Source organism: Dipodomys spectabilis, unplaced genomic scaffold, assembly GCF_019054845.1.
Source record: "Dipodomys spectabilis isolate Male_0828 unplaced genomic scaffold, ASM1905484v1 ptg000038l, whole genome shotgun sequence".
Classification (NCBI taxonomy): domain Eukaryota; kingdom Metazoa; phylum Chordata; class Mammalia; order Rodentia; family Heteromyidae; genus Dipodomys; species Dipodomys spectabilis.
The window spans coordinates 1,121,425-1,141,914 of record NW_024870715.1 but is presented as its reverse complement, the minus strand read 5'-3'; the positions used below and the strand labels follow the sequence as shown (position 1 = coordinate 1,141,914).

At 38.1% G+C, this 20,490-nt stretch overlaps 1 protein-coding gene across 3 annotated transcripts in view; it reads right to left on the bottom strand.

Annotated features, from left to right (window-relative positions):
• The window catches only part of Hectd1 (HECT domain E3 ubiquitin protein ligase 1), a 117,865-nt gene that overhangs the window by 8,211 nt on the left and 89,164 nt on the right, over nt 1–20,490 (bottom strand). For all 3 annotated transcript variants that reach the window (XM_042677401.1, XM_042677402.1, XM_042677403.1), the window contains exons 29-41: nt 16,983–17,139; nt 13,964–14,186; nt 11,193–11,247; nt 10,819–11,001; nt 10,000–10,207; nt 9,828–9,913; nt 9,582–9,709; nt 8,824–9,025; nt 7,724–7,861; nt 6,799–7,406; nt 3,481–3,559; nt 3,301–3,394; nt 974–1,124 (exon numbers count right to left, since the gene is read on the bottom strand). In XM_042677401.1, the coding sequence (XP_042533335.1) occupies nt 974–1,124; nt 3,301–3,394; nt 3,481–3,559; nt 6,799–7,406; nt 7,724–7,861; nt 8,824–9,025; nt 9,582–9,709; nt 9,828–9,913; nt 10,000–10,207; nt 10,819–11,001; nt 11,193–11,247; nt 13,964–14,186; nt 16,983–17,139 (2,312 nt within the window). The remainder of the gene's footprint in view (nt 1–973; nt 1,125–3,300; nt 3,395–3,480; nt 3,560–6,798; nt 7,407–7,723; nt 7,862–8,823; nt 9,026–9,581; nt 9,710–9,827; nt 9,914–9,999; nt 10,208–10,818; nt 11,002–11,192; nt 11,248–13,963; nt 14,187–16,982; nt 17,140–20,490) is intronic.

Genomic DNA, 20,490 nt, shown 5'->3' with positions numbered 1-20,490 from the left:
TGGCTCGGTGGTAGAGCGCTTGCCTTGCATGCATGAAGCCCTGGGTTCGATTCCTCAGCACCACATAAGCAAAAAGAAAAAAGCTGGAAGTGGCGCTGTGACTCAAGTGGTAGAGCGCTAGCCTTGAGCTGAAGAGCTGAGGGACAGCGCCCAGGCCCAGAGTTCAGACCCCACGACCGGAACCCCCCCCCCCCAAAAAAAAGAATCTCAGATTGTCTTGCACTTTTACAAACAATAGGAACTGAAACCTAAGATCTAACCTACAACGAACTCAGAAAATCACATCAGCGCAAGATAAATTTGAATAACTAATCCAAATAAGGCTCAATTTATCAACACAAACTTGAAATAATTCCTTTTCATTCCAATAAAATCATTACTGTGTAATCAAAGAATATCTACAATGAAAAGACCAAATGCCACACAGTCATCCCTTGCTATACTGTGGTTCACTTATTGTGGAATCACTGTAATCACAGGATTTAAAAAAAAAAAAAAATGTAAATAGTGATTCCTCACCTACTGTGGGAACTACAATCCAGAAGCAGGTGAAAATCTGCAAAGTAGCAATAAGTGAACCACAACAGAGGGATGACTAATGCTGCTACTGCACAGATTTTCACCTATCATGGGGATCTCTGGAACCTAACTCCCACGACAAGTGAGGAATCACTGTAAGTCTTTAATTTTTTTCTGCCCAGGCTGGTTTTGAATTGTAAACAGCTAGAGTTACAGGCATAAGCCACTGGCACCTGGCTCAATTTAGCCAAATCCTTAAATAATGAACAATTAAAACAGGAGAAAATGAATTTTAACATCAACTATTATTCAGTGTCTGTGTACCCTCTTGGCCCTATCATTCATTGTATATGCACATTTTCAATGTAATTCAGAGTTAGTTTTTTAAAAGAATTTATCATTAGAGCTTTGGCTACAAAACAATTTTGTACATTGGGAAATTACCAACACATACCTGTCACGTGTATAACCTAGCTTAGGTTCTGTGTAATTGATAATATCTTCTGCTGCCCAGGAAGGTGACTGGTTTCCACAAAGAATCATCTGGACTTCCTCATGACTGAAGGAACTTAATTTCTCCATTGGAAAAACTTTATTAAACCCATCTAGATCATATAAATGTCACAGAAACATATAACTTAGTTTCTAAGTTATGTTACAAAGTACCACATTTTAAAACCAAACAAAATTACTCATTATTACCTAAGTGGACAGAAAATGGAAAAAAAATAAGTGTGTGAATCAACAAATACAAATCAAAATAGCTTAAAAAATAGAAGTCTTGGGGATTTAAGATGTTAATTTCTGCCAGGCACCAGTGACTCCTGCCCATAAACCTAGTGAGGCTGAGATCTGAGTATTGAGGTGTGTGTGTGTGTGTGTGTGTGTGTGTGTGTGTGTGTGTGTGTGTGTGTGTGTGTGTGTGTGTGTGTGTGTGTGTGTGTGTGTGTGTGTGTGTGTGTGTGTGTGTGTGTGTGTGTGTGTGTGTACGTGTGCGAGAGTCATAGGGCTTGAACTCTGGGCCTGAACGCTGTCCCTCAGCTCTTCAGTTCAAGGCTAGCACTCTACTACTTGAGCCACTGTGCCACTTCTGATTTTGTGAGTGGTTTATTGGAGATAAGAGCCTCATGGACTTCCCCATCCGTGATCCTCAGATCTCAGCCTCCTAAGTAGCTAGGATTATAGACGTGAGCCACTGGTGTCCAGGTGCGGATTGAGGTTTAAAGCCAGCCCAGGCAGGAAAGTCCAATTAACCACCAGAAAACTGGAAGTGGCACTATGGCTCAAGTGGTAGAGCGCTTGCCTTGAGTTGAAGGGCTCAAGGACAGTGCCCAATCCCCAGTGTTCAATCCCCACAACCAACAACAAAAAAATGCTAATCTGTTTAGGGGGTAGAGATGTAGCTAACTGGTAGGTAAGTAGTAGTCTAGTTTATGCAAGGCCCTGGGTTCAATACCTAGTACCATAAAAAGCAAAATGACTTAAGATCAAAATGTGACACCCTAGACACACAAAGAAAATCTATATACAGATTATCTATACAGATGCATATAACATCACAGCATGATGTCATATATGATTCAAAATGCTCAAAATGTGGACTATGAAAATACTCATTGTGATCACCTGTAAAACAACAAACAATAAGGTAAATCAGGAAGAAAAAAAATACTCATTGTGGACAATAGCCAAAAATTTTTTTTTTTAAACCATTCGTAGGGCTTGAACTCAAGGCCTGGATTCTGTCCTTGAGCATTTTTTCAAGGCTGGAACTGACATTCTGCCACTTGAGCTCCACATCTGGCTTTTTGGTGGTTATCTGAAGTTAAGATTGTCAGGGACTTTGCTGTATAACCTGGCTTTGAACCAAGATCATCAGACCAGAGCCTCCTAAGTAAATAAGACAAGAGGCCTGAGCCACTGACACCCAGCTAATGGCCAAATTCTCACAAGTAACAATTAGGTATTCACAGCTCTGTGTCATAAAAGCAGCCAATTTGTATTTGTTTTCAAAAGTGATTTACCATACTTTTATCCAATCTTCACTTGAAGAACTTTCTTGGTATTCAAGGGTGGGGAATGACCATGCAAGGACCACATCAGAAATCATTTTGGTATATGACTGAACAGACACAAAATGCTCACAGCCTATCTACCTGTGTTGATAATTTTGTATGGTCATAGCTATGTTACAAAAACACAAATGGCCCTTGGAGGAAAAAATAAAGTTCCCCATCCCTTGCTCATGATGAATTAACTCAATTCATCCAAATTCTATAATGTAGAAAGTACAATCTTAAGTCTGCTAACAATTGAAGAAATAAAAGCCAATGTGGGACCCCAGTACAATAAGAGGAGAGAAGTAAAAGTATATTATAGCTTTACTATGTTTTAGCCTGTTCTTTTTTTTTTTGTCGGTCGTGGAGCTTGAACTCTGGGCCTGGGCACTGTCCCTGTGCTCTTCAGCTCAAGGCGAGCGCTCTACCACTTGAGCTACAGCGCCACTTCCGGGTTTTCTGGTGGTTTATTGGAGATAGGAGTCTCACGGTCTCTCCTGCCCGGGCTGGCTTTGAACCGCGATCCTCAGATCTCAGCCTCCTGAGTAGCTAGGATTACAGGCGTGAGCCACCAGCGCCTGGCTTCTAGCCTGTTCTTAATACTTTGTAGGAACCTAATTATCTGGAGGCCAAAAAAGTAGGAGGCAAGTATAATGATTATTAGCAGTCTTGGCCTTCATTTCAACTGTTTCAATGGCAATGGATTGGTATCCTTCAAAATTACCTCTAAAGGCTTCCATCTGTTTCTGAATACCTGTATGCATACAAAAGTCAAACATCAAATCCACATATTCTTCTGCATTATCCATTGTTATCATCTAAAAAGAAAAATTCACATGCATTATTACTTTAGTACTATTTCATAAATAGCTCATGTAACTAGCCTTATTAAACTTATCTTTACCTCATCTTCACCACTTGGCTTGAGATCCACAGCTGTAAAACCATAAATTCTAGAAGAAGGGCAAAACTGGAAATTTAATCTGAGGACAAAAAAAAAAAAAAATTAACTAACATTCAACACTACTGCTATTTATTTATTGTGCTGGGCCTGGGGCTTGAAATCAGGGCCTGGTGCTGTCTCTGAGCTTTCTGCTCAAGGGTAGTGCTCTACACTTGAGCCACAGCTCCAATTCCAGCCTTTTGATGGTTAATTGGATATAAGAATCTCACAGACTTCCCTGCCTGGGCTGGCTTTGAACTATGATCCTCAGATCTCAGCCTTCTGAGTAGCTAGGATTACAGGTGTAAGCCACAGGCACCCAGCATGGTGCTTAATTTTTATAACACTGCTAGATGCTAATTTATAGTGTTGGATTAGGCCCAATGCTTGAACATGAGGCAAACTGTCTTTTTCTTTTGGTGCTGGTATTTGGTTAATATTTTACCACTTGAGCAATATCTGCACTCCTCCTTTTGGGTGGGTAAGTCTCATGGACTTTCCTGCTTGAGCTGGCTTCAAAGCACTATCTACAGATCTCAGCCTCTGAGTAACTAGGATTATAGGCATGAGTTCTGGTACTTGGCTGAGGCAAGATTTTAATTTTTTAAATATATTTTTATTGTTATTATAAAGGTGAAGTACAGAGGATTACCATTTCCTAAGTCAGGTAATGAGTATATTTCTTTTTGGACAATGTTACCTCTTCTTTCACTCATTTTTCTTCTTGTCCCCACCCACAAGTTGTATAGTTCATTTTCAATGTAGTATCTAGTGAGTACCACTGCTGCATTTGTTCACCTTCTGGCCCTCCATTTGTGTCATCCACCCCCTTACTCTTTCAAAGATAGACCAATGGACAAACCAGACAAAAAGAAAACAAAAACAACAACAAAGAAAAGGCCTCATTTCCATTTCTTGGAGTTCATTTTGATAAATATTGTTTTATATAATCAGAGGCACACAGATGTTGTACCTTTGTGTTCCTTTCCTAACAGTATCCTCCTTTGATCTGACTGTGAATACCTAGCTTTTTTTTTTTTTTTTTTTACCATGTCCCAGAGGGACAGCGCCCAGGCCCAGAGTTCAGGCCCCACAACTGATCCCCTCCTCCCCCAAAAAATTCTCCAAAAACCTACTAGGCCCGTTTCTTAAACCTGTTTGGCTTTGCAAATATCACATGAAACCACTACCTTCTCCCTTATGAACCAAAATAATCAAACTAAAGATTTTTTATGATGAATGATAGAACCATATAAGATTTTCTACAGGAAAAAACACTGCTTCACTGAAGTAATGTGTAGAAAATAAATACAAATATACACGTGTGAAAAACCAATTATTAATATAGTTACGTATCACTTAATGATGAGATTCCCTTTTAGAAATATGACATTAGACTTTTAAATTTTTTTTGGTCAGTCATGGGGCCTGACCTCGGGGCCTGGGTGCTGTCCCTGAGCTCTTTTGCTCAAGGTTAGCACTCTACCACTTTGAGCCACACCACCACTTCTGGTTTTCTGGTGGTTAATTGGAGATGAGTCTCACAGACTTTTCTGCCTAGACTGGCTTTGAAACTCAATCCTCAGATCTCAGCCTCCTGAGTACTAGTATTATATGTATAGTGAGACACTGGTGCCCAGCATTAGGTAATTTTTGTTCCACAAATATACAACACAGCCAGGTGTTGGTGGCTCGGCTCATGCCTATAATCCTAGCTACTCAGGAGGCTGAGATCTGAGGATCATGGTTCAAAGCCAGCCCAGGAAGGAAAGTCCATGCCATGAGACTCTTATCTCCAATAAACAAACAGAAAAACAGAAGTGGGGTTATGGCTCAAGCGGTAGAGCACTTGCCTTGAGCTGAAGAGCTGAGGGCAGCGCCCAAGCCCTGAGTTCAAGCCCTACAACTGACAAAACAAAAAACCACAGTTACTAATAGATTGTAGAGCTTACTGCACACTTACTTTATATGGCTTATGCCTATTGCTCAAACTCCAAATCTGTAAAATATTTTACTGTAGTGAATACTGTAGGCAAATGTAACACAATGGTTGTGTGCTTAGAGCTTAAAAACAAAAAGATACAAGGAAAATACTAAGCACCAAAAATTTTACCTCCTTTATAATTTTTGAAACATCCTTAGTACATGTGGCTTATTGTTGACTGAACCACATGACTGTGGCATATGACACCATTTACAATTATTTATCAAACAGAACTTTCTAATCTTATCAGCAAACATTAAGATGAAAACGTAAGCCAGGAAGCCATGAGTCAAGTCTGTAAGCCTAGACAGTGAGGAAGCTAAGATATGGATGTCTAATTAACCACCAAGAAGCTAGAAGTGGAGCTGTGGCTCAAGTGGTAGAATGCTAGCCTTGAGCAAAAAGCTTAGGGACAGTGCCCAGGCCCTGAGTTTAAGACCAAGGACTGGCACACACAAAAAAAGGAAGAACAGGGCTGGGAAGGTGGCTCAGTGGTAGAGCGCTTGCCTTGCATGCATGAGGCCCTGGGTTCAATTCCTCAGCACCACATAAGCAAAAAGAAAAAAGCCGGAAGTGGCGCTGTGGCTCAAATGGTAGAGTGCTAGCCTTGAGCTGAAGAGCTGAGGGACAGCGCCCAGGCTCAGAGTTCAGGCCCCATGACCGGACCAAAAAAAAAAAAAAAAAAGGAAGAACAGTAAGAAAAGGGGAGGTGGAGGAGGAGGAAGAAGAGGAGGAAAAATGGAAGAAGGTATTATAGCCAACCCAAAACTTATGATTACATGTATATAAACAATGTAAGTACAATGATTACATGTATATAAACTGAAAGAATTTTACCAAAAAAGCTGCTGTAATTTGGAGATGGAAACATCCAGACCAAATGCCTTTGAGCTTTGCTAAGCCATACATTTTAGATGATTTGTTCAGAATGCTGTCAGCTCTGGACTCTTTTACACAAAACAAACTCTTTTTTTTGGTGCCTGTCCTGGTGCTTGAACTCAGAGCCTGGGTGCTGTCCTGGAACTTTAGTGTCCAAGACTAGTGCTTTACCACTTGAGCCACAGCTTCACTTCTGGCTTTTTGGTGGTTAACTGGAGATAAGAGTCTCATGGACTGGCCTGCCTGGGCTGGCTTTGAATTACAATCCCTAAATCTGATCCTCCTGAATAGTTAGGATTATAGGTGTGAGCTACAGGTGTCCAGCAAAACAAAAAATTTAACACATCTGAAAATTCAGGTAATCTTTCATAGGTTTGACCATTGATCAGGTTAAAGGAGATACATTTAAAACTTACCCTAAATCCTCTATGCTAAGTGGAGGACCAGAACCTGATGGATTCTTCAGTACTAGTTCCTGTAATTTTGTGTTCTTCTCATCTTCAGAAAGACTTTTGTTGCTTAAAATCTGTCGTCTCTTGATAGCAAGGTCCTTAATTTCTTTTAAAAATCTGGCTCTGTGTGGGTTTACAAGTTCAAAGTCTTCCCAAGTTAAAATTCCATTAAACCAAGCTGGGGGTTTGGGCTTAGGGGGATCAAGAATAAATTCAGATTTTGAATCCTCTTCAAAGCTTCCTACTGACAGTGAATCATGGCCTTCTTCTGTAGAAGCTTCAGACTGGCTTTCAGTGCAGTGTAAGTCTCTATCACCTCGTGATTCATAAATCAGTTTACTCATATTGCTTTTAATGTCACCCATACACATAAGTTTAAAGAAGGGCTTAGAAATAGGTATGTCCACAAGTCTATTGTCTTGAATACATTTAGCCAAGAAAATACCAAGGAAATGAAAGAGTTTTGTGATCCTTTCAAGCTCATCACTATCTTGTGGGAACGGTGCTGTGAACAGTCCACATGATCTCTGTACATAGTAACCAGGAGGTTTCAATCCACCTCCAAGATCCACCTAATTTTTTAGAAAGGATAATTCAAATAAAATTAAAAGGCAAGAATAACTAATCTTTTTCATTATCATCTAAAAAGAAGTCCATAAACATTATATTTCTTCAAAGGTATGTAAACACACACACGCAGATATGCATGCACGCACGTATAAACACACACAGACACACACCAGTTTTGGATGTCCAAATTTTATCCTTTACAAATACTTTTAGTGTAAAGATTACTCAAGTTGGCTTATGCTCCAAAAGCATAACTATTACTATTGTTAACACTTTTAAAGGATAATCACAACTCAAACCACAAAATGACAAATCTTACTTGACGAGATTCATCATCTGGAAAATTATCATCACAAAGCCAAGCTCCCAAGTCTGTTCTCTGGAATTCTGCTGCCACCAGAGCATAAAATTCTAATGTGGGTCCCAAGCCAGTTCCTTCTTCTCCTAAAAATTCAACCTAAAATAAAAACAAATAATGATGTAAAAAAGTAAACTTGAAGTGTGTGTTTGTTTAAACAATTTAATTCTTGCCAAAATTCCCTACATGTGAGTTAGTGGTATACTTTTTGATGCACAACAGTATAGTATTATAAGCAACAGAGAAATTCTATTCTAGATTTTCTACAAAAGAATGACATTTGTTTTTTTTTTAATCATTAAACCACTAAACTTACTGTTCATACATTGATCGCATCTCTGGCTTTTTACATCAAAGGAAATCATACCTCAGATAATCATTTGAAAAAATAATAGTGTACAGATCTTTTTACCTGTGTCTTCATGATACTTATAAATTTAAGCAGTTTCTTTAAAGGTTTTTATCCATAATCTACCTTATTCAATAGTATTTCTCAACAAAAACAATAGCATATGTGATTTAAAAAAAAAGGTGAGGATTATTTGTTAGAAAAATATAAGAGTAGGAGAACAAAGATACAGGCAAAGAAAGCTTATATAAAAAAATATATATAGCTTATAAAAGCTTTATGGTTTTTCTTATCTCCAACTGACCACCAGGAAACCAGAAGTGGTACTGTGGTTCAAGTGGTAGAGTGCTTGCCTTGAGCTGAAGAGATGATCTACTAGCACAAAATATATATTGGTAAAATTTAGATTATCATCAGAAAGAATCCTTCTCTAAGTTCTATTAGTCAGCTCACCTTTAATAAATGAGTTAATACTCGAGACTTTTAACTCCTTAAGACATAAGATATTCCTTGATGCTCATTAAGCATAAAAGATCCTGACCTGAGGTGGAGGATTCTCTTACAAAAGATATTCTGCCAAAAAGAAAGGCCTCTGTACCTATAAAAGAAATCTTCTCATATTTAACTGACAGCTTTTATGCAATGGAAAATATACTTTGGCTAGTTCCATGTCTTTAATTCTCTCTTAAATAATCTTGTTTTATGAGGTTACCTCAAGAACTGACTTCCGATCTGCATGTATTTGCATGACATTCTCAGCCCATTCCATCAGTGATTCCCCACGTGGGACTTTTACTCTTTCATGCTTGAGACGACCAACTCTAAATTCTCCAGGATCATCTCGCCTTACACTGCTTGTGGTCCTTGTTCGTTCCACAGTGGCTTCACGTCGGTTTTGTAACCACACTATTGCTCTGAAATTAAAAAAAAAAACCACACAAAAACACCTAAGTAGTTGTAGCATACTTTATTTAATAACTGAATGTACAACTTAACCATCAGTTTAAAACTGTTGGGATTCCTTTGTGTATATGTGTGCCAGTCCTGGGGCTTGAACTCAGGGCTGAGGTACTATCCTTAAGCTTTGTTGCTCAAGGCTAGCACTCTACCACTTGAGCCACAGCTCTACTTCTGGCTTTTCCTGCTGGGGCTAGCTTCAAGCAGTGATCCTCAGATCTCAGCCTCTTAAATAGTAAACTAGGATTATACTTTGGGCCACTGGTTCCTGGCACTGTTTGGAATTTTAACAACTAGTAACTTATGTAAGTTGCCAAAAACTATGCAGTAAATGTTAGGTGACAGAAGCTTTTCATTCCATATATATTATTCCAACAAAGTATATATCCATCTGGAATTGCAAAAAAACTTGATATTAATCTTTACAAGATTAGAAGGTAATATATTGCTTATACCAGTCTTAACACATAAAGGAAATCTTTACTCTAAAAATATAAAAAGATATAATCCTACCTTGATGCACCAAATGCTGTACATGTGAAATAAAGCTGTCTAGTTTCAAAAGGTATTAGAAAAGGACACTTGCTGGTTAATTGTTCACACCAGTCTGGCAGAGCGCCACTTGCCAAAGCCAATGGTTCCTGAAAATTAACAACAAACCATGTCGTAGTGTTAAAAAACAATTTCAATTCTTATGTGCAATTAATACAAAATATAAAAAGACCAACAATTAAAACTTCATCCCTGTGAGTGTATTACCTCAATCTGCTGCAAAATTTTTGTTGTGATTTTTTTGCTAGTAAATTCATCTGGTGGAAAAATAAACTGAGGTTGCTCATCACCATCTGTAAAATTAATTAACATAATTGGTAAGATATAAACTGTTTTGCTTTAAAAATGCTATGGAAATAAGACAAAGCTTCTTACAGACCTTCTTGGGATATTCTTGAATAAGGGTCACTCGCAACTATATACAAAATACGCAGAAGCTGAAGGACATCCTCTACTCCACAAGAATTCTGTCCATTGCCTGCTTTAGCCTGAGGTTGTTCTTTTGTCAAATTAAGAATGTCACTACTTTGAAGACTAGATATGGCACCCTGGTTTAATCCAGACTTTGTTCCATGTTCACAAAAATCCTGAAAAAACAATTAGCAAAACTAGATTAATTATAATTTTAAGCAAAAAATTTTTAGGAAAAAGAAAAATTAAAAAAAAAAAAAAAAAAAAGAAAAGCAAGTCTTTCTGTCAAGCATTAATTTGAAAGGATTGGAATTTTTCAAAGAATTGCCTTCTTTTGAAATAAAAACACTATCACACAATTCATTGTAATTGTTTTTTGTATTTTTTAGTTTTTTTTTTTTTTTGTCAGTCACGAGGCTTGAACTCTGGGCCTGGGCACTGTCCCTTAGCTCTTCAGCTCAAGGCCAGTGCTCTACCACTTGAGGCACAACTCCACTCTGGCTTTTTGCTAATTGGAAATAAGAGTATCAGGGCATTCCTGCCTGGCTTTGAACCATGATCCTCAATATATCAGCATTTTGAGTAGCTAGAATTACAGTTGTGAGCAATCAGTCCAGAAAGCTTTTTAAATTTATATTTTTTATTATGCCAAGGATCAAATTCAGGCCCGGCCTTAGGCATATGAGGCAAATACTCATACACTTTCAGACCCTGAAGAAGCTTTAAAGCTGAAAAATAAAGCACAAGCCATTCCCAAACAAAATAGTGTCTTTATACCGATATATACCTTATATGCAGCTATGAGCTGAGAACAATTTCTGTTTTTCCTAATACTTTTATTAGTGCCAGTTAATTTCCAGTGACGCAGGAAAGCAGCATCTGCATTCTTCTGCAGGTAGGTTATCAAGTCATTCTTTGGTAATTCATCAGTGCCCAGGTACTGTTCCACATGCTCTACAGACCAGCAGCCCTACAACAGGAAAAACCAAATGTTGGCCTTTCCCAATTATATATCTATGACATTTCACATGCATTTCCTGAGCTAGCCTTAATATCATGCACTTAATCTAAACAAATTCCTTATTAGTCAACTGTTCAACTGAAATTCAAATTTCAAACTAAAGAGCCAAGAATAAAAATACATCTTTAAAAATAACTTACCGTTTTTCCATTTTCCTTTTCCTTGTCCGAATCCTTCATTTCTCTGTACATGATCCTAAAATATGAAGGTATTATTCATGTTAAATCATACACCAACTGATTTATTTCCAACAAGAATTAATTCTTTTTCTTTCAGGCCAGTGCTAGGGCTTAAACACAGTGCTTAAACACCATCCCAGAGATTTTTTTGCCCAAGGCTAGTGCTCTACCACTTGAGCCATAGCTCCTCTTCCAGCTTTTTTGGTGCTTAATTGGAGCTAAAAGTCTCATGGACTGTCCTGCCCAGGATGACTTCAAACCTCAATCTTCAGGTCTCAGCCTCCTAAGTAGATTACAGGCATGAGCCACTGGTGCCCATAAAGTCTCTAATTCTTAGAAGAAATATATGAACCAGGCGATGGTGGCTCACGCTTATGAATCCAGCTACTCAAAAAGCTGAGATCAAGCCAGTTGAGGCAGCAAAGTCTATGAGACTCTTATCTCTAATTAGATACCAAAAAAGTCAAAAGAGGATCTGTGTCTCAAGTGGTAGAGCCCTAGCCTTGAGTACAAATGCTCAGGGAGTTCACGCCCCACAACTGGAACATACATGCACACACACACACAAAAAGCATATGAATGACGTCATTCACTAGCCATATGCTTTTGTTAAGTACTGAAGGTAAAGTATGTTTTTTTATATTTGTTTTGGCATTGCTGGGTATTAAGCCAGAGGTAAATAAATGATCTACAATTAAGCTATATCCCCAGCCCTGAATTCCTTGAGACAGGTCTTTGTAGCTTAGGCTGGTATTGAACTTACTACGTACTCTCAAACTTCTGATCTTCCTGCTTTATCATCCCAAATGCTGGAATTATATTCATATGCCAAAATGCCCATCTAAAAGCGAACTTATAAGAAACATATTAACTTGGACTAAATTATGCTGACATATATTTATAATCCCAGCTACTGTAAAGGACTGTGGTTGAAGCCAAGCCGGGCAGAAAAGTGAGACCTCTCCTCAAATCAGTAAGCTGAGCATGGTGATTTATTCATATAATTCCAAATATGTGAAATCTCAGCTATGTGGGAGACAGGAGGAAAGAATATAGTCCCAGACCATCACAGGCAAACTGTGAGATCTTATATAAATAACTTACAGATGAAAGGTCTAAGGCGCGTGGCTCAAGCAGTAGAGTATCAGCATAGTAAGCTCAAGGCCCTAAGTACCCCAGTATTGCGAATAAACAAATGGGAAAGTAGCAAAAACCATACTTTTGAGCTATAATTTAAAATCTTAGCATTATTGCAAAGAAAGTATACATCAAATCTAGAGCTTTTAAAGACATGAATGTCCTTGATAATCATACATTATAGTAAGAATAAAATAGGTTATGAAACATTTCACATTTCAACATGGAAAAAAACTAGAATTAACAATGATTAAGAGAACTTACGTTTATACAAGGCATTGAAATTAATTTTTAAACTTCAAAAACAATTTGAAGGGGCTGAGAATGTGGCTTAGTGGGAGACTGCTTGGCTAGTATGCATGAAGCCCTTGGGTTTAATTCCTCAGCATCATATAAACAGAAAAAAACAGAAGTGGCACTGTGGCTCAAAGTGGCAGAGTGCTAGCCTTGAGCAAAAGAACTGGATAATGCCAGACCCTTAGTTCAAGCCCCAAGACTGGCAAAAAAAAAAAAAAATTAAGAATACCATTATTATTCCTGTTCTATCTAAAAAGAACCTTCATTAGCCATTATATAGTCAGTATTTAAATAGAAAACACTAGAAAAAATGAAGTGAATGATTATAGTATCTTATTTTGTAGATAATATTTATTTAGCCTTTACTACATCATTAAAAAAATACTAAAACCACTTTACATGTTTTTTGGTTTTCTGTTGGTCATGGGGCTTGAACTCAGGGCCTGGCACTGTCTGAGCAAATTTGCCACTTCGGGTTTTTGAGTAGTTAGTTGGAGGTAAGAGTCTCACAAACTTTCCTGCCCAGGCTGGCTTCAAACCATGATGCTTCTGGGTAGCTAGGTTTACGGGTGTGCGCCACCATCACCCAGTTTCATGTTTTTTTTTTTGTTTTTTTAAATTGATTCCTCACTTCTACAGTCATTTTATAAATGTCCCCGTGGCCATTAATACTTTTTAAATTTCATGAACAAATTAAGAGGTAGGCTTAACTGACATACCCTAAAATTAGGAAGAGAAATATCTAGTACTTTATACACAATTCCCATAAAAGAGTTCAAATAACACTCTTTTCAATTAGCCAAAGTGTGTGTGTGCATGCACGCGTACATCGGTGTATATATGTTTATCAGTCTGTCTTGATCCAGCAGGCTTGAACACAGGGCCTGGCTACTGTCCCTAAGTTTTTATCCCCTATACCTCTTTAAATTTATAAAGGTGATACGGAGGAGTTACCATAAGGGACTTTGAGGTCTTGTTCACAAGGCTGAGACTCTACCATTTGAGCCGTAACTCCACTTCTGGCTTTTTTGGCACTTAATTGGAAATAAGAGCCTTGCTTCCTGCCTGGGCTGGCTTTGAACTATGATCCTTAGATCTCAGCCTCCTGAGTAGCTAGGATTACAGGCATAAGCCACTGGTGCTTGGCTAATCAGTCAAATTATTTCTAAACATCCTAAGAGTTAACCATTCTGTATCTGGAATAAAAAATGCTCTTCCCCGTTCCTGCAAGTAGAATGATACTGGGTTTACATGTGATGACAATATTTACTTAAAACATTAAGTTAAAAATCTCTTACGTGTATGTTGGCTCCCAAATACGCCTAAGTTTATCTGATTTCACATTGCCATTACAGGACAACTGAAGTAATTTTTGTACATAATAAAAGATGGTTGATCTGAAATTGGTGAGTGGCAATTCAACTTCACGAGTTGTTCCAAGACCGGTTACTTTCAAAGTGAGGGCTAATCGAGGTGAGGGAGTACATTCAACTTCTTCCAAGAGCTCTGAATGAGGTGTTCCTATGAATTTGAAGACATTTATATTAAAACAATATTAAAAAACAAGCACTCCAGAAAGAATATTGCATTAAGAAACAAGGTTGCATAAAGTTCAAATTCTTTTGCAGACATTGGGCTAAATTATGTCAAATCCTTAAAGATTCTCTCACCTCTTTGCAAGGTTTCATTCCTTCTCCAGTCTTTAAAGAGTCTGTTTCCTTGGTTTTTCTTATTTCTAGAGGCTGCCTACTCTTACCATCTGTTATCTACCTTTTCTAAACATCTCTCTATATATAAATATCTTGGTTTTTTATGTGATACTAGGCTTGAAACTTGGGACTCATGCTTTCAACCACTCAAGCTACTGTTTTATTTTTTGCAATAGAAATAATTAAACCAGACACCGGTGGCTCATGCCTGTAATTCTACCTACTCAGGAGGCTGAGATCTGAGGATCGCAGTTCAAAGCCAGCCCGGGCAGGAAAGTATGTGAGACTCTTATCTCTTATAAAACACCAGAAAACCAGAAATTACCCTGCCTCCCCAAGTATCATGAACCATCATGCCTGGCTGAAATATTTTTGTTACTCATTGTAAAACATCCCATAGCACTTTAATTGAGCTATATCCTTGTTACAGGTCACATCAAAGTAATTTCCAATTTTGTTAATAATATCAATACTGTGTATTTCATCAGTGTATTAAAAATGCAGGAATATGCTTTAGTATGAATTACTGACAAAAAATACTTTATCAGAAGACATTTTAATACGATGCCAAAAAGCTTTGTATACTTTCTACTGTAGACATTGATTTTTGAAGGAATCTTGGAACTCTTGATTCAGCCTAAATCCATTCTCTCCATAAAATATTATACTACGAAGAATGTCTATGTTCATATTTAACACTGTAATGATCTGACAACTTAAGTCATTTTAAAAAGCATGTACTAGTTACAATACTTAACATTTACTGAGTCATGTATCAAGTACCATGTTAAGTGCTTTACTGTACTTCATTTACTCTTCTCAACTATCTTGGTGAACTGGGACTATTATTCTTTCCAAATAAGAGATGTTATAAAGCCAGGCACTGGTGGCTCACACCTGTAATCCTAGCTACTCAGGAGGACTGAGGTTTAAAGCTAGCCCAGGCAGGAAAGTCTCTGAGACTCTTACCTCCAATTAACCACTAGAAAACTAGAAGTGGTACTGTGGCTCAAAGTGGTAGAATGCTGGCCTTGAAAGAACTCAGGGACAGCAAGCGCCCAGACTCTGAGTTCAAGCTCCATCTCTCTCTCTCTCTCTCTCTCTCACACACACACACACACACACACAATGTGGAAATTCATGTATAAATCATTCATTTCGGGGACTGACACAATGTGTTAGTTTTCTATTGCTGGTATAAAATATTACCTACACGCACTGTTGGTTTAAAACAACACGTATTTATTATCTCACAGTTCTGGAGTTAGAAGTCTACAATGGATCTGCAAGGTTTCAGTCCTTCTCCAGACTCAGAAGTCTGTATCCTTGGTTTTTCTTATTTCTAGAGGCTGCCCACACTTAGCTCCTCTTATCAGTGACTGATGTCTCCTTAGTCACATTTTCCTGATTGACTACTCTGTCTCCTTAAAAGGACTCCTGTAATTAAATTAGACCCACCTGATAATCAAAGACAATCTCCCCGTTTTATTAATTATTACCTGCAAAGTTTCTTTTGTCACATTCAGATAAGATATTTACAAGTTTTGAAAGTTAGAAAATGCACATATTTAGGGAGCCCATTTAGATTCCTACCATACCTTATTAACAGTTTTATGGGATAAAATTGTCAACCAGGCCAAGTGACTGCAGAGGCTATAACTAAAACCACTAGATAGCTTTTCTTTTTTTTTTTTTTTTTCTTTTTTTAGATAATTTATTTTTATACATAGTTTATGTACAGTGAAGTGACACTTAAATATATATGTAAATTAAGAATTATATCTATTTTACATGTATAGTGAGAAGAGCTTTGTCCAATGATATGTTTAATGTGTGGCTATCTACAAGTGAAAATTACATATATACATTTATTATAGGTATGCATACACACATTTATCACACACATGTGTGCATCATGTGAGTATATATACACACATATACTGCAAATGCACTAGATAGCTTTTCAAAGTCAATAAAAATTAATTTTTAACAATTTTGGCCCAGTAGAAAGTAGAAACTTTCCCACCTTTAAATGAAACTTTGCTTTAAAAATTAGCACAAGTATGGGCTGGAAATGTGGCTTAATGGTAGAGTACATGCATGAAGCGTTAGGTTTGATTCTTCAGTGCCACATAAATAAAGCTGGAAGTGGTGCCGTGGCTCAAGTGGTAGAGTGCTAGCCCTGAGAAAAAGAAGCTTAAAGACAGTGCTGGCCCTGAGTTCAAGTCCCAGGACTGGCCAAAACAAAAAACTGATAGGGATGCCAGGCACCAGTGGCTCATGCCTGTAATCCTAGCTACTCAGGAGGCTGAGATCTGAGGATAACAGTTTAAAGCTAGCCTAGGCAGGGAAGTCCGTGAGACTCTCCAATTAACCACTGGAAGTGGTGATGTGGCTCAAAGTGGCAGAGCACACAAGCTCAGGACAGTGCCCAGGCCCTGAGTTCAAGCCCCATGACCACAACCACCACCATCACCACCAACAACGAAAAACAACCTGAGAGGTTTAAAAATTTTTGTACTTATAATTTGAAAATAAAGTAGTATCTCATTTATCAAATTATATAAAATAATCTAAATTATTATGTAAAAAATAAGCAATACTGTACCTGGGGGAGGAATTTCTAGGTCAGTTGTCTGTTGGACATTAGTACGACCAGGCCTAGGATCAAAAGCTGGGACCAGAGCAGAAAATTGCCGCTTTAGCACATAATCGTCATCCCATGTTCTCCGCCGTCCTCCTTTTGTTTCATACTCTTCTTCTTCCTATTAAAATAACCACATACAGTCTTTAACTCCATTTCCTATATGGAAAGAAGTAAGTGTGGGCTGGGAATGTGGCTTAGTGGTAAGAGTGCCTGAGTACCATGCAGGAAGCCCTGGGTTCAATTCCTCAGTACCACATTATACACAAAAAGCCAGAAGTAGAACTGTGGCTCAACTGTACAACACTTGCCTTGAGCTGAAGAGCGCAAGGACAGTGCTCAGGCCCAGAGTTCAAGTCCCACAACAACAAAAAAACAAAACTAAAAGCTCCCAGATTTAGATATGCCTTTAATTTTGTATGTTAAGGACAAAGTAGTACATGGTGTTAGAAGTTTTACTCAAAATTAGAAAGTGAAAACAATTCTTAGGGGAGGGTCACAAAGGCACAATGCCTATGTGCCTCTGATCATATAAAATAGTATTTATCAAAATGAACTGAAGAAAATGGAAACAAGGTTTTTTTCCTTTGTTGTTTTTCTTTTTATCTTATTTTGCTCATTTGTATTGGGGGGAGGGTAAAAGAAGGGGCACAGAAAGGAAGGGACAAAGGTTGAAAAAATAAACAGTGGTATTCACTAGATAGTCTAGGCAGTTACGTCCATGAGACTCTTACATTAACCAAGAATGCTAGAAGTAGAGCTGTGACTACCAAGTGATAGAGCACTAGCCTTGAGAAATAACAAGGCCCTGAGTTCAAGCCTCAGGGCTAGTATTAAAAAAAAACAACAACAACTTATTTAAAATCAATCTCCTCCCTCCAGGAGGCACTTTGTATTAAAGTAAAACATTGCCAAGAGTAACTAACTTAACCACCATCACATTAAAAGGGATAGAGGTTGCCAAGCATTACTATAGCTATCTATCACCCATCACACTGGTTCTGTGGACAGCAGGTATATGCAATATGTTAAATCCATGTACTATCCATTTAGAAAGCACTACTTACTTTGTGCGTGCTTGCCAGTATTAAATTCAGAGCATCTTGCTTTCTTAGTTTTGCTCAAAGCCGGCACTCTACCATTTGAGCCTCAGCTTTACTTCTAGCCTTTGATTAACTAGATAACTCTCAGATTTGTCTGTCTAAGCTGACTTTGAGGCATGATAAACAGATCTCTGTCTCCTGAGGAGCTAGGATTATAGGCATGAGCCAACACTGCCCAGCTGTTTACTTTTAAAGAACAGTTTTCATAAACTCTTTTTTTTATAGTAGAAAGAATAGCCAGATACCAGTAGCACATGCCTGTAGTATTAGCTACACAGGAGGCTGACGTCTGAGGACTACAGTTCAAAGCTAGCCTAGGCAAGAAAGTCTGTGAGGCTTTTCTCTCTCACAAACAATTTTTTTTTAAGCCAGAAGTAGAGCTGTGGCTCCAGTGGTACAGCACTAACTTTGAGCGAAAAAACTAAGGAACAGTGCCCAGGCTCCAAGTTCAAATCCCGGTAATGGTGCATACATGTATGCGTGTGCGAGCACGCGCACACGCACACACACACACCTTAATTTATTTTTGGTCCTGATTATCTTCTGGCTACAATACAGCATCTTGTCAACTGAATTCCTGCCAACTAAATTTTCTATGTCATCTCCAAAATTACAAAAATGACCTTTGGAATCCCTTTTTCCAGGCAGGCTGAACAGTCCACCTCAGCATTAAGCAGATATCAAAGATGGATTCTGCATCCCTTTTAAAATTAAGAGACCAAAGTTGATTACAGGGGAAGTGAAGCAGGATAATGAGACAGGGAAAATATACTATTTTTAACAAATACTCAATAAGCCAAATTCAGATGTTAAGCAGAAAGTAAGGAAAAAAAATCAGTGAAGATTCCTTCCCATATTTCCTTTTAAATACTAAGTTACAAGAACCAGGAGACCTAAGAAAAACTTTATCTGCCCTCTCCTTGTAAATGGCTTAAAAGCCCCACCAACTCTGTAAATGGGTAGAAATGGGAAGGTAGAAAGCATATCTGGGGAAAATTAAGCTCTAGGTAGACTCAATAACATTTGCATATTTTAGAATTAATAGCACCTATCTTTGCCACCTAGAACCAGTTGAATAATTTGGGGTTACTAGATACATGTATATTCTACCTGCTCAGAAAGAATAGATAAAGACAGCAGACAATAGCTGCCATTTCATGACTACATCCCCTATTTCTTGAAGGAACTATTTATCTCTTTTTTTCCCTATTTCTCTCTACTTTGACCATTATATTAAAATAAATCCTTGCTAAAACTTACAAGAAAAAAAAGATCCAAATATATTCTGAAATGAAAATTACTCCTTATTCCAAAAGTGATCTGATACTTATAATGGGTGAAACTTCCTAAGTTGTATTTTTCTAAATGTAAACTTCACACTGAATTATTATTTTATGTGTGTGTGTGTGTGTGTAAAACATTTTTTGTTTTTTTGCCAGTTTGGGGCTTGAACTCAAGTCCTGGGCATTGTCCCTAAGCTTCATTTGCTCAAGGCTAGCATTCTACCACTTGAGCCAGAGAGCCACTTCTGGCTTTTTCTGTTTATGTGGTACTGAAGTATTGAACCCAGGTTTCATGCATGCTAGGCAAGCATTCTACCATTAAGCCACATTCCCAGCCCATACTGAATTATTTACATATGAAAGTGTAGATAATTGTTAAAGTCAAATATATACACAAAATCTAATAGTTTTATCATCTAATTGAAATTAACTTTTACAAAATATCAAACTATCATTTGCTAGTTCTATAGTAAGGACATCTGGATTTGTATCCTAAACCAAATATTACTATCACCCCAGCTTAAAAAATGAAGCTAGTAACAACACTCAAAGAGTTGTCAAAAAGACTTAATATGCATAAAGTATTAAGAATTACTCCTAGCAATCAGTGATCAGTGTTAGCTATTAAGACTTCTCCAGGGCTGGGAAGGTGGCTCAGTGGTAGAGCGCTTGCCTTGCATGCCTGAGGCCTTGGGTTTGATTCCCCAGCACCACATAAGCAAAAAGAAAAAAGCCGGAAGTGGTGCTGTGGCTCAAGTGGTAGCGTGCTAGCCTTGAGCTGAAGAGTTGAGGGACAGCGCCCAGGCCCAAAGTTCAGGCCCCACGACCGGACCCCCCCCCCCCAAAAAAATTACTATATATAAGACTTCTCCAAGTTCATGACTACAACAAGATAAATTTGCAGTCCATGTAGTCAGGGAAGTTTCTTTCTAAATTTGTTTTGGAGCTGGGCGCCAATGGCTCACACCTGCAATCCTAGCTATTCAAGAGGCTGAGATGTGAGGATCGCAGTTCAAAGCCAGCCCAGGCAGGAAAGTTGGTGAAATTCTTATCTCCAATAAACCACAAGAAAACGAGAAGTGGCGC